The sequence below is a fragment of the Trypanosoma brucei genome, chromosome 6, assembly GCF_000210295.1.
Source record: "Trypanosoma brucei gambiense DAL972 chromosome 6, complete sequence".
Taxonomy (NCBI): domain Eukaryota; phylum Euglenozoa; class Kinetoplastea; order Trypanosomatida; family Trypanosomatidae; genus Trypanosoma; species Trypanosoma brucei.
In genome coordinates this window covers 262,590-277,253 of record NC_026739.1, presented here as the reverse complement: position 1 = coordinate 277,253, position 14,664 = coordinate 262,590, and the positions used below count along the sequence as shown (strand labels likewise).

The 14,664-nt window shown below is 47.0% G+C and overlaps 3 protein-coding genes across 3 annotated transcripts; 2 read left to right on the top strand and 1 right to left on the bottom strand.

Moving 5' to 3' along the window:
- Positions 1-2,302: 2,302 nt before the first annotated feature.
- TbgDal_VI1020 (T. brucei spp.-specific protein) lies at positions 2,303-3,235 on the bottom strand (the record flags this gene model as incomplete). Its single annotated transcript, XM_011775607.1, has 1 exon — positions 2,303-3,235. The coding sequence occupies one exon, from the start codon at positions 3,233-3,235 to the stop codon at positions 2,303-2,305; it is 933 nt and encodes a 310-aa protein (XP_011773909.1).
- Positions 3,236-7,046: 3,811 nt separating this feature from the next.
- TbgDal_VI1010 (T. brucei spp.-specific protein) lies at positions 7,047-7,535 on the top strand (the record flags this gene model as incomplete). The annotated part of the gene is made up of 1 exon (XM_011775606.1): positions 7,047-7,535. One exon carries the CDS (start codon positions 7,047-7,049, stop codon positions 7,533-7,535), a length of 489 nt encoding a protein of 162 aa, XP_011773908.1.
- Positions 7,536-11,946: 4,411 nt separating this feature from the next.
- Positions 11,947-14,646, top strand: TbgDal_VI1000 (hypothetical protein, conserved; the record flags this gene model as incomplete). The annotated part of the gene is made up of 1 exon (XM_011775605.1): positions 11,947-14,646. The coding sequence occupies one exon, from the start codon at positions 11,947-11,949 to the stop codon at positions 14,644-14,646; it is 2,700 nt and encodes an 899-aa protein (XP_011773907.1).
- Positions 14,647-14,664: the final 18 nt, after the last annotated feature.

The following is a 14,664-nucleotide window of genomic DNA, read 5'->3' as shown; positions in this document are numbered from 1 at the left end:
ATTCAAATGTGTTGTGTTACTGATTTCCTTATCTTATATATCTTATCCCAAAGCTTCCCCCAATAATGTAATAGTGTTTACTGCCACGGGACTCCAATAATGGCTCACCCGCAGAAATGTAAAAGTGCATTTGGCAGAGGGAAGTTGTTTGTTCGTCTTGTGTGTTTATATATCATTTTGTGTTTCATATTGTTGATGGAATAACTTTGTTCGTAAGAACTCATAAAATTTACGTGCACCGTGTTGGCTATTGTTGCAACCGCCAGTTGCGGTTACCAGATATCCGTATATATTAGCTCACGTTTCCTGTGCATATGATGTGCAGTATATTGGTGGGGAAACTAACATTAGAGGGGGGACAGGTACTGAGTGTGCTTTGCTGTGTCAATATGTTTCCTCACTTTTGTCCTTTTGTAAAGTGCAAACTAGGAAGCTATGAAATAATGTGGAGCGCGGTGGCGCGTGTCTCGTTGGTGGCCGCATTTGTCAGAGGAAGGAGGAAGATTGAAAATGGAAACTTGTGTAGCGGCTGCGATGCTGTTGTCTTTGGGGCTCGGCTGGTATGGGCACGACTTAATATGGAGAGTGCGAGGTACTTCGTGCTGATAGTATTGAGGTTTCTGGGATTCTGCTGTTTGTGGAATGTTTTTGGTCTCCGTTTTTTTTGACAGTTCGCGGCGCGGCAGGATCCCCTTCGAGCCTTTACTTCAGTTGGTTAGTGACCTACGGCCCGGTGCGTTACATTTTCCATTTGCCGCCGCTTTAACCCTAGTCTATTGTTTTATTTTGGCACTGGGCGCAGCGGTTCGACATGCCCATTTGCACTCCGAGAAACAGCATCTCGCCATCTTTTGGTGTGCCATCTTGAGTGTCGTGGCTTCGGTCGACGGGAACTTTCACCCCTTGTTGTTTGGGTATCTGCACGGCAAGGGAAAAGGAGACAGCGCCTCCGATTCTACATCCTTCAGAACAAACACCTCTCAAATGAATTTTTCCATGTTTCTGTGAAGTGGCAATCATGTCTGCACGAGGCCTTCCATGTCACACTATTCTCCAAGGACCTTGACGAATGAGCAAAGCGGTAAATCCACTAAAAAAAAACCTCGCGCTCTATCTTCATATTGTTGTGTCGCTTTCCTAGTGTCGGTTCTTGTTGCCGCGCGTGTTTCGTGAGTGCAAGTTGTTCAATGTGTTTGGTTGGGCATTGGATGGTCTTTGGACCCAACATTGATACCAGGAGAGTCCCATCATCCATACTTTTCATTGTACCTTTATCCTGGTGCTTATTCCTACTGCTGGAATAAGTCCCACAACGGGAGTGTGTTTGTTTGATGTGTTCACCCCATTTACAGCGTCTACTCCGTCTTTCCATTGTTCAAACGTTAGTCTCGTGTGTTGACACCCGTGGATGCGGCACTTCGGCGACAACACGCAGCGCGGTCCTGTCACCTCGTGGTCAGGGCTCCCATGCATAACACCCCGCGCGTGGATCATAACAACATTCAAATCGGGAAGCAGGGCGTTAAAGTGGTGCAACCAAGAACCTTGAGCTTGTAAAGCCATTCTTTGTCCGTTCATGTTTGGACAACCTCAGGCAAAATGTTGCCCCCAAACTGGTTCAACAGCGGTCCACCACCGAAACGCCAAAGTTTGATGTGCTCATCACAATGAAATGGGTCCCAATCACCTTTTTTTCTTTTACGCTGTTTTTATGGGGAACTGGAGCCGTAACCACCGGTCTCCCTTGCCGAGGATATCTCAACACTCCACAATACAAACACAACTCGGGGACGAGTACAGAAAAATATGCCGTGGCAATGTAAGGTTTGCACTCTCCCTTGCTTCTTTGCTCCCCTTTACGCCGCAGCCCGATCATGTTGCCCATATTTCCGACCATCAGTAGAGGCCCTAACGAACAACATGAAGAGGAAATGTAAACGAGACGGAAGGGAAAAGGTAGAGATGCACACTCTCATCAGATGGTGGGGTGATCACGTCGTCCAGTAATGGAATTCGGCCAAACCAAGGAAGGTCAGATGACCATAAACGTGAGTTAGACACGCAAAGTCGATTCCCTGAAAAAAAAAAAAAGGAATTATCTAATTAAAGCATTCAAAAACAAACTATATGGGGTCACGTAAAACACTACTAGCGGGATTATTCACGTTAACAAATTACTGTGCCACATCCGCCGGAAGAAGGTGAAAGGACAGAAGCAAGGATCGCAAGTCTATACCTATTGACTCAACTGCTCCTACAAGCAGCATATCTTTACATATAATATCACTGTTTGCATTTTTTACTATGGGTGCTGGTCAATTAACACAGCGCCAACAATAAGCACCGCGACAAGCACCACCGGTGCAAGGGCAAAGTCGTCCTCCTCCGACACTTCATCCAAACCATCCACATCCTGAACAGTAACGCCAACTGTCCATGCAGCTTGCTGTGCTTCCCCTCTCGCCTTGATTACCTGGTTTCGATACGCACGAGCAACAGACGCCGATTTTTCCATATCAGTCAGGCTCGCCACTGCCGGCTCGAGTAATTCCGTCCACATATGGCATTTCGGTAAATGCTCGTTTATTGTCTTGTTCGGCGTGCGAGTGAAACTTTTAAGCCTTTCATACGTCTTACGTAACGTATCAGACTTTATCTTTAACGGCCTGCGGGTGCAGCTGTAGACGATCTCCGTACTTACGTTGCACTGAGCCTCCTTTACTTCCTCATCTTGAGAGGATATACCCTCAGACGAACAAGCTTTTCTAGCGGTGTATATCAATATGCGCTGAAGGTTTTTCTCTGCATTTCCTGCGTCCCTCGTAGCCTTATCTAATTTCCTCTCCACTTTGGAAGCTTCTTCATCCGCTATGTCTGACGCAATTTTTGCCTCAATCACGGACTTTTTGACTGCAGCGGCCGTTCCGATCGTTTTGTTGCCTTCCTTCACACCCTGTGTCACGTGGAGGACCTTTTCAAGTGCCTCTTCCATATACTGCAGCGCCAATTTCGAAGTTTCGGCGTCTCCCGTAGCTTGCCGCTTAAGGGAAACCGCGGTACGTTTAAAAGCACTTAACTCCTCGCTTAGGTCACACATGTGAGTAAGACACTCTTCAAACTGGGTATGGCTATAATTAGCTGCATTAACACATATGTGCGGAATTGCCTCTGACTGAATTGCGAAGAAATGGAAAGAAAAAAGCAGTAGCGTCACTCCGCAAGTGAATGTCACCATTGCTATTTTCCGTATTTCTATGTCTTACTTCCTGTAGCCCTTAGAAGTACAACTTACCCCACATCAACAGAAAACCCATAAATACACACACACACACACAGGGGAAAAAATAATAAAGCATTCCACATACAACACGCAACAAGCACAGAAAAAGCAAAGGAACACAAAGAAGCCCACATAAATACACATTGACACTGCAGCAACTATTGAGTATGACTCGGCTCTGTTATGAAACACTCAAACGCCCGCTCCAAAAAACTGTGACGTCAAAACGAAAACCGCAGAACCCATATATATTAAGGTAGCGAAGGTTCATTGGGGAAAATGAACCACCGCTTGGGTTAACAATTGCCTGGTTTTACGGATTAGGCCTCATTTGAGGCAGCGCTACCGGTACCTCCTGTACCTCCCTGTCATATTATTATCCCTTCAATAATAGGCCAATGTTTCCAACACCACTTCCTCCCATTAACCCTGAACGAGTTGCGTCAAATTCAGCCAGAATCCGCGCCGCGTGGTAAGAATCAAGCATAAAATGAGAGGGGTGGGGGAAACATTCCGCAAAAAAAAAAAACTCAAAAACACATCGAGATAACCCCACGTTCGAAACAGTCAGTGGCAACAATTTAATCCTCAAGCGGTGGTTAAGCATTTCCTGTTTATCAAAAGTAATACACATCTCAGCAGAAAGTATTGCCATACTCTGGCGGTGTGTACGGGGAGGGGGATGCTTTTGCACTGTATGGAACATTACCGGTGCGTCTTGGCAGCATGCTGTTGGCGCAACCCACAACATAAACGACATGAATTTCAACAGTTCACCTTACTCACTCTCCTGACCCATGAGACCGCATACATGCACTTCCCAAGATGTATCATTCCTTTTCAGTAGACTTGGCCCCACAAGGTGAGTTTATGCAATCAAAAAATACATCCCTGGGGTATGAAAACAGCAGTGACCGCTAAGGTCCTTTTTAAACAAGAAAAAAACCGATTACCGACAAACGGTTACTCAAAGATGCAGCTTTTTCAAATCCTGTAAGCGAAGATGTCGCGTCCAACCCACTTTCCCCTGGAAATGCTACAGCCAACACTAGGCAATCAAGTTAATTTACCAGGTGTATTATACGCCGTGTGAAATGTACCACCCTACTTAAATGTGATTATTAGTTAGGTGCATCAGCAAAACTGAAAGGGGAACCCCCCCCCAACATATTCTACAAGACGATTCTGATAACTTCCCAGAGCTTTCATACGGGTTCACGGGCTTCACACCTCTTATATTTTTAGCATTCCAGTAAAAGATGTACAATCAGATATTGTCAGAAGTTGGTAAATGTAAACGGAGAGTGAAACGGCGCTTCTTTGCTACACCGTTGGCATTTGTCATTTCGTTCACTTTACGGATGAAAAAAGGTTATGTATCCAACTCTTCCCGAGTATTTTTTTGTAAAAGAAAAAACCCGCGAAAATACAAAAACATTGTGCAGTAGATGCTCCGGCGATTGCACAACAGGATAGAACCATGTAAATACTAAAAAACCAGCACCACAGTCACCACTTCACCGTCAACGCTGTGCAGAATAAAAGGCAACGAAATTTGCGTATTTTTTCTCACAGGAGAGCATGAAAAGTGGAACGAATACAACAGAACGCGAAGCATAAACATGCATATTCGCAAAGTTTAAACATAGATGAGGAAACCATTGTATCATTATGTAAAGGATACATGCGACGGTCGGCAGAAAATTTACCTCCTCTTGTTTAAAACGACAGCGGTAGATGCTCTGAATGCCACGCTAAAACGCTTGGATAGCGAGTGCTAGCATTTAAAATTCAGGATAGGCGGAACGACAAACAGTAGCGAAAGTGCGCCCGCATCGCAAATGGAGTGTTGCATAGAATGCAAATAGAGGGCCTTACTTAAACAATAACATAGTCTTTAACAGGTAATTTACGTGGCCATGATCCAGAGTAAACATGCTGTAAAACAAACATATCGGTTACGGGGAGTACCAAGCTGTCAAAAAGATTTAGTAATAAACTAACCGAAAGATCTCCAATGCACACACGAACTGCCCTTCACACAGTGTAATTTCCATAAGGCAACACAGTCAGTGTGTTAACTAGAAGAAAACATGCTCTGCAACAGTTCTCCTCTCCGGAAACTCTTTAATTGTCTCCATCAACTCTTCACAACTGAAATAGCCAAGTCAGGGTAATGCAGGCTAAACTTTCGTTAATTTTCTTGACTCCAATGCTGGTTCTACACCACAGCAATACGGAAATGCAATTTTCCAATCAATAAAACGTTGTGCCCTTATGCACAGGTGCCGTCAGCCGTCAAAAAGGTAAGCCAAGTAAAAATATTCGGTGGCGTCAGAAACTTTTGAGTTACGCGTGAGTAATTAAAACGATGTATTTTTCTCCGTCAAACTATTTCACTGTTGCTACATTTTCACAACAATTTTGCGCCCCTCCGCCCACTCATGAACGGTGTGATGTGATTCCTCCTTTTTTTCTGTAGCATTAACATCTGCATAGGTCGGGTATGCCACGGGTGGAGTTGGTTTCATTAACCTCCGGCTATACACGCGGCTAAAACTTGATTTAAATTGCGCTGACTCCGTTACCTCTGAGCACTTCTTCTGGCAACACATACCTCATCGCAGACATCACATTTAAACGTCGTAGCGTCCGCTAGATGGTCACATTTATATACACGTATGCTGGACCCTAAGGTTTGAAACCCTTGTAACCACCGAACCGCTGTAGTGGAAACACGATTTTTGTTGACATACAGCTGACATTCGCCTCATCCATCCTTAGTTTCATGGCGGTATCATGCTCAAGAAGCTCGGATCATGGGGAGTGGCGCCAAACAACAAAACGGATCCCACTGACTGACAAGTGCACGATTTGCACGTCGTTGAACGCTCCTTCATCATCGAAAGCAATTAAATATATACATTCCTATCTCCTCAGTGCACCCCAGCGAGCCGAAGCGTTTACAGTTGAACAAATTTTCTTCCAGCAATAGAATATACACACACAAACCAATATCTATTGGTTTTGTACAACGCAACCGATACCGACGACCGTTGCGCCTTAATGAAGGGGACCGCTACCTCTCGAGTTTTCCGGAACACGAGCGTCTCCGCGCCACTTTACGGTGGTGGTTTTAGCATCGTTTCCGCTGTGCTATCCGATCCCTTGAAAACTCGTTGGTAAACCTATTTATGAATGCCTGCAGCAGCCACAGTATCATTGAAGGGTAAATTGACCAGCAGTTTAGGGATCCCATTCACTATAACCCACATCTTTTACTCCGCCTATTCGCTGTGACCTACTGGGTCCCTGTTTAGCGCAGTCCGCAGTCATTAAACATCCATCGTGACTATCCACGGGACACCTCTAACGACCATCTTTGGAATAATCAACTGGCCAACCAAAAGCATGTTTCTCGGCACCCTCGCCCTGTAACCGCCCGTGCCGGTGCCACACTTCATGCTAACACTTCCCAAAAAGAACAGGAAAGTCCAAAGCCATGGAAGACACCGCCACAACAACCGGTACCGATGGGGAAGCAACTCCATCCCCCGCGGACACCCGTTGGCAACTAACGCGCTCCTGCCTCCATCTACTTCATGCTACCTCAACATTTTGCGAGAGGAACCACCTTCCCATTCGGGGGAGACTGCCCATAAGCAGTAGTGGGTCCCGAGTCGACACTGTCTGCATGAAATGCCGAACACAATGAAATCAATCCGTGAAACGCCCTGCTTCCTCTCGTTTCTTTCCCCCCCCCCTTATGCGCGTGGAAACAGTGATGTTGAAAGTCACCTCGGCCACCAGATATTACGGCCCTTTGAGAGGAAGTAGCGATGCGCGAAGGTGCTTTCGGGTAGGATGTCTGAAAAAAGATTCCCTGGCGATGCCGGCCACCTCAACGTGGTGCCAGGGTCCAGTACCCCGTATCATCGGGGGAAGCCAAGAGCCAGCAGCGTTCCTTTCATGGGGAACACTGCTGTGCTCCGGCTACGGCATCATACAGCACAGGGATCAGCAGCGTCTTGCTGGGACACCGTTTTTCATTTGTCGGTCCCTGGGCACGTGCCAGCGTGCCATCAGCAGTATCATCCGCGCTAAGATGCTGCTGTCCGGTGATGTGGACCTCCAAAAAAGGATTGCCAATTGGCATCTTTGGGAGAGTCCAGGGTGGGAGGCTTCTCGCCCCATCTGCTGTATTCCGTTCATATGCGGAGCTACAACAAAAATTATAGAGGGTGTGTTAGGATGAATAAAAAAAGGGAGACTCTGCCACAGTCGCCAGACCGATAGCATCTCAGGGCTCTACGGTGATGGCTGATGGCCGCGCCAGTGAGGGGAAACTCTCACGAAGGCACGAAGAAAATTCTAAAAAAAAAAAATGAAAAAAGATTTCTCTGCTGTCTTTCCCGGTGACTGTGAATATCTTCAAACAGTGAAAAGGAAAAGCACACTTCAAGTGTTTCACCATGACCTCACATTTGACTCCCATATCAGAGCCTGGGGTCGTCGGTGGAAAAGGGCCCTCAATTACCCCGCTGTGTTGGAGCATACCGCCATTTGTGCGTCCTCGGAATCATTGCCGTCAGAGTGCCACGTCGGGTTGTTCCCGCATATCAGTGATAGCCGATGGCGAAGGCATGTATGTCGCGCCGCTCCGGATCCGCCATTCCGTACAGCATAGTTTCTTGCTGCGATAATCAAGTGGTTGCAGCGGGAAACTGTGCAACAACTTCAGGATGAAGTCCCAACCAAGTGTTCGTTGGTCTCCCAATCAGTTTTGACCCGTTGCAATGGCGCCTCCACCGAAGTTGGCAATCCGTAACTGAAATAAACAGGGAGCTTATTTTCGTAATAAGAGTCGTCGTCGGCATGTGTTGATCCTCTCGGCCATGCTGCTTCAAATTTTTTTTTGGCTCAACGTCGGTTCGCTTTGATTTCTCCGGCTGTACAGCTGTTACAGCACCCGGTTTGCCGTTATTTGCCTTTAGGATCACATCTCCACACGATTTCTTCCTTGAGAGTAGTCGATGGAGTGTGTTCAAGCATATCTTATGACACTTCGGTACCGTTATTCTACGAAAGAGGAAGTGTGAGTACGTGAGAAAACAATAGTCACGGTTCAACTGCCGATTCCCTCACCGGCCCCATCAGTGGTTGCCATTGCCTGCCGTTGATTTTCCCGACTATAAGTTTTGTAGAACGACCACGTAATCGGTTTCTTTTCCTTTTCTTGTACTTGGCCGTGAGTACGCGCGGAAGCTTTTTACCACGCATGAAGCGGCCAGCGGCATCCGACGTCTGAAAGAAGGCATTCGCAGCCGGCAAAGTACACTTTCGGCCTTTGATGACCCCGAGTCTTAGAACGCCTGTTTTCTTCTTTAAAGGGCGTAAATAAAATACTTAGCTAATCTTTGCTGGATGCTGTCTGCTAAAACCGGCTGTTGCTTTTTCAGTTTGCGCGTGTGCTTCTGTGGGCATACTGCTGCAAGTGGGCTGGCCGTACACACGACATGCGACGCAAAAAAGAAAAAAACCTGATACTGCATACTGCACGCACCCGGTTTAAATTTTGTTGAACGACGTGCCCTTAGGTCATCAGGCTTCTTTACTTGCTTCGATATCGGTGCTGTGGCCTCACGCTGTCACTGAAGAGCAATGCCCCCGCCCCGGCAGGGTTGGGTCACACGACTCAGGGAAAATGTTGTCCACTTGCTCGTAAGGTTCTTCACCGCTTCACCAGGCATCTCCTTGGAGTCGGAGAGCTTCCTGCTGAGGTGGCCCCGACCCGTCAATGTTGTCTGGTCACGCCGATTGGGTGTCGACGGGGAGGGAGAGGCACAATTCTCCAAAAGGGAAGTGAGAAAAGATTGGGGGCCGAAGGTCATAGTTTCCGATGTGTAGAAATGGGAATCCCAGAACAAAATAAAAAATAAGGGAAATGGTGTGCACTCTTAGACACTTTCAAAAAATTTGTGTGTGTGTGTGGGGGGGGGATCTGTTCCCACGCATAAAGGGGTGTGAAACGCCGAGATGAAGGGGGTTTATAATTCGACCCGGGGCACCGGGTTGTTTATCCCCAATAATTAAAAATTAGGGAATCTGCTGTCGGTGATACTGCCCGACTCCTTAATGATAAGCCCCCTCCCCTGGAAACGGGTTACCCTAACGATAGTTTGCCGGGGACGTGGCAAAAGCCGCTGTCCTGCTCCGAGGTATTCATGTTTCTTTCGTTGCATCGCCGCATGACTGCCTGGCGTTGGCGGGTCGAGGTGGTATGACCCTTTCTCGTTTGTATTACGTTCTGCCTGCGCGGCCCGTTCGCCCCATGTGGTGAAATTTTCGTTCAGCGTGCCACAGCGGCTCAGAGGGAATCAAGAGAAAGAAAAAAAGAGAACCAGCAGCGGTTCCCAAATCCTTTTCACTACCTTCTCTCTGGAGAGAATTGGAGGGGGACGCTTCCCCTTGTGCTCCCCACTTGAGGTCATCCATGCCTACCTTCCTGCACTGCTGTCCGCTCGCTTCTGGTACGTTGTTGACGCGGCTTGCGTAGGTCAATTTTGACATGTGGCCGGAGACTGCAGGCGGTAAGGCTATGGTTTCCCGACGGAATCGGGACAACTTCGTATTTGCTGATACGTTGCCTCTGTGTGACGAAGACCTTTCCGACAACCGGTAACCGCTGCCAACTGAGTGTTGTTCAGTTTCTGAGGGCTCGGGAGGTTGAGACGGAGAGTCTCCCATTTGCAGCCGCGCGGCTGTGTTTGTGACTGCATTGGTATTCTTGCGTCATCTGTGAACTCGCTCGTGATGGCCGTAGCGTACGTTGAAATTTTGGATGGGCGTGGTCCGCCTCCATCTGTTCCTTCTTGGTGAGGTCTTTCTTGTTCTGGAGAATTTGGAAAAAAAACAACACAAAGTACTTCGGCGCGTTTACCACGGTGTCTGTTGCCGTTGTGAGTGGCGTGTGCACACCAACTGGCGGCATGGAATGTGGCCGTAATTGCAGTTTTTTTGTGCTTGAGGGGAGGGGCTTAGGATCCTAGTGGCCGCGCCGCATGGACAGAAATTATTTTGGTGGGTGCTTTAGTTTGCTGTAGAAAGTGTAACCGTTGTATTTTTTGTCTGTCATTGACGAGGCAGCACATAATAGAGGATCCGTGTGAAGGAAACTGTTCCTACATTGACGTATCTATCGATAAATATCGTCGACGTTTTACTGTTCACAGAGTTATTTCTGCCGGGTTGGAGAGCACTGTATAAAAGGAAGTGGAAGCATCATTAGGTACCTCTCAGCGGAACCGCGGTTTATTCTCAGTTGCTTTTCAAGTTTCGGTTCGACGATCGTTTGAAAAATGGTGGGGTCGTGTTTTACGCACACTTTAGCGATGAAGAACGCAGGCTCCTCACTTTGCTCGTTCTCTATTCGTGAAAGAAATCAGCCCTTGCTTAATAAATACCATTGACGATAATCGGTATCGTTTTTTTTAAATGTATCTTGCCTGTTTTCGATATGCATGACAACATAAGGCACATAAAGGGCGACTACGACTGGGGTGGCACATATAAGAGACGAAAATTTCGCTCCTTTTAGGATGATCATAATGTGAGGCAAGGAATTGACGTACAACTATGTGTGGCAACCCATAGCATTTGTAAATTGGAAGATGCTTGTTGGAAGTGCATGCACAGCTACAAAGTTAGGCTCACTCTCAGAAGAGGAAACCAAGCTGATTATTGTGTTCGTGTTTCAGACACGGAGGACAAGACAACTATTCAGCGACAAGGCGAAACAAACATATCTCGAATGAGATTTTTCTTACACGTCATTGGGGCATTAATTCTCTCCTTCAGGGTCGTTGATCGGTTCCTTTGGTGATGCACGCCGTGATAGCCTGGATCTTGTGGCTTGTTCCGTATGTTTGCAGAGGCATCGTCGAAAGTAGATGACCGTCATACAGCAGAAAATATTGTTGCACACTTTCAGGTAACACGCTTGTTCGTTGATGTTAATCTGATTTTTATTCGCTTAATCATTCTACGTTCATGTGAAACTATATACCTTTCTAAGTGAGCATTTACTGGTGAATTGCGGAAAGACAACAGATAGGGATGCTGTATTACTTTACAGTATCAAGTATGGCTACCATTTAATGTGATTGTCGCTCTGAGATGCCCTGCTCTGCGGTGCTACACATTAAATGGTAGCCATACGGTTTTTTTTTTTGGGGGGGAGGGGGATGGGGAGTCAACGTGTTGATGGTCTGCCGCGTTTCTACCACGAAAGAAGCAAACGTTGATGGTAGATAATCTTTGGCGTGTGGGGCTTGACAACCTCAGGCCCTGCTGTACAGTGCAGAAAACACCAGGACGGTTCCCGTTGCAATTTGAAACTATGTCAAACGTATTCATATTTCTGATATGACGTAACTATCGCCGTAGGTACTTGGTCCACCTTCGGGCGCTCGCCATAACTTTACTATTGCGTGTTGAAAAAAAGCGAAGGTTCACTTTGTTAGCCTATTATGAGGGAAGTAGGAGCGACCACTGATTGTTAACCATGGACAATTTGTTTATATCTACACTGCTTTTCTCGATAATTTTATTACTCACATCAGTTTTCCAACGTTCATAGTGTTGATATAGCCCTTGTTTGGTACTTGATGGATCTCTTCCCCAAGCATTTGAATGAACTTTCCGATGTTGCTCGGCCAAAGCGGTTGCAGGCGTACACCAAACTCCTTGATCTGTGTTCAGACGGCAAGCTAACAGAAGGAGAAGAGTTCGATTTGCTCCGTAGTTGCCTTCGGGGGTTTGAGGACAGTGCTGAGAGGTGTCGTGAGTACGCCATTCAAATTGTATCGTCTATTCTTGTGAGGCAGCCGCCGTCTGTCCTCGACTGGGTTTTGCCGGCAGTGGTAACGCGAATAGGTGTTTCGCCCGTTGCAGAGGAAAGTGAGGAACTGCGACTTCTATTATTGAGGCTTGCGGTGCTTTGCATGGAAACTTTCCCCCATGAAATCGGGCCTCGGAACTATATCGATTTTTTGCAGGTACTGCTTGAAAATTGTCTGCGAGACGCCTACCCTGATCTAAAGAAGGAGGCTTGTCGCGCCTGTGTACGGCTCTGCGAAATTGAGCCCGTACAAGTGAAGCACGTGTCCCTTCCCTTGGCAAAAGTCGTAAAAAACTGTCTACTACACAAACACAGTGTGGTTCGGGCAGAGGCTGCGCGGACACTGGCGTCACTCATACAACGAGGAGCCGTGGAGATCCTTGCCGACGGCAAGGATGAACCCGCAAACCGGACAACTGCGTACACATTGTTTGTTTTGGCGAATGATCATGCTGAGGTTGTGCGGTCGGCCCTCGTAGACCTTCTTTCCATGTCGCTTTTGGACATACAGGAACGTCAAGATCAGCACCGAAGGCTACTTCCCCATCTGTTACTTCTTGTGACTGATCACTTTCCTGCTGTCTCAGAGAAAGCACTCCAGGTACTAGAAAATATGGGAAAACAGTACCTTCTCGATAACGAAGACAACACCATCGATATAACGAAGAGAAGGGTTACCATGAAGGATATTGAATGGTATGGAGATGAGGAGTATCCTGACATGTCACTAACTACAGTTGATACAAGTCTTTATCCTGTTCTTCGACGCCGACCATCTTTGGGCGCCCGTTATGTGGTTGCTGAGTCGTTACGTGGTTTTATAGAGACTGTTTTTGCAGATGTCTGCGCGATAGATTGGGTTGTTCCATTTTCTTCCAACAACAGACGCGTTGTTGCGTTACGCATATTGTGGATGTCTATTTACCACACTGAGAAATCTGTCGTACAGTTCGTGGAGCAAATTTTGGGTGTGTTGTACAAGTCTCTAAGGGACAGCCAGGACGTTGTCCAAGAATCTCTTATCTGTTTGGAAATTTTGGGGAAGTTCCTCACACCGGATCAGTATTTACCGTTTTTGACTTCGAAGGAAGTACCGAAAGAATCTGAGGCATCACAACCTACTGTCATTCAGTCACGCTCGAAGACTGTTGTCATTTCATCAGCAAACGGTGAGGCAACCAACTCCCCCACGCTTTTTTCGACCGCTGCTGCGTCGGTTAAGTGCAGCATTTTGGTTGCATTTCGGTATCTTATAGAAGGTTCGAAATCGCTGCTGTCAGCGACGAATGCTACACATATCGTAGGTGCAATGACGAAAAGCGACGTATTGGAAAGCGATTCTGAAGCTCTACTGTGTTCTCTCTTGGATACTCTCGATGTGGTTATAAGGGTTCTGGGGGAGCGTGATTTTGTCGCCACACCAGTTAACCCACTACCCCCGGAAGTTCGCGACGATGTAAATCAACGGACACTTGACTCAGTGTTGCTGTATGCTTTCCTTTGCCTACGATCTTCCAGTTTTCCTTCCGTGCAGGAACGTGTCTCGAAATGCACTGCGCACCTATCCACTGTCGTTACGGGGCAGCCGGGAGCTATTTATGACTTGCACTTTAAAAGAATTTTATCCCGCTACGGAACTCGAATGCCTGTTAGTGCGTTCTCCGACCTTGTGCTGAGTTCGAGCAATATCGGTATGTATGGCGAGCAGCTATCTAATATATTTTTACTGAAACTAAGCGACATTGACTTCACACAACGCGTCACTGACTGTTTGCAGTATATGCGTGTGCTGGAGGAACTTCTCTGGCGGAAAGTGCCAGTGTTTTCAGGGCGTCAGTTGGAGGAGGTGCTTCGAGTCGTTATTTTACCTCTAGGGGCCTTCCGTCCTGGTGGTCAGGCACATCTGTTTCGAAAGGTTGCCGTAAGCTCCCAGTGTGCTCTGCTGCAGGAGTGGCACCGCAAATTGCTGGAGCCTTCGTTGTGTGACAATGCCTTTGCTCTCTCTTCAAAGGTTGTGACCAACTGGTGCAATGCATCGGATGCGGATGACCCCGAAATGAGGCTGATGTGCATGGTCAATGTACCGAACCTTTCTTATTTACCGATTAATGCGGGGTCCGCTAGCGATATATTGCAGTCAATTATCCTGCGGTTCGATGATTCCAATGACATGATACGTGCAAAAGCTGCGTCGGGATTGTTAGCCATTTTAGAAAATAAGGATGAAGTCTGCCCGATTGTTATAGACGAGATATTATCACAGGCCACTCCATTACTCAAGAAGCTGTTGATACACCTAGATGATCATGACGAGACTGTGGGACTGAAGCCCATCCTTGTGGGTGTGCTCAAGGAAACTGCTATTTTGGCGCCCTCAGTGACAAAAGATTTGGTCATGGACGCGATGGCGAAACATCAGGTTCCTGATTATTGCCAAGAAGTTCTGCTCTTTATAGAGTCACTTTAACACCCATTGTTGGCCCTA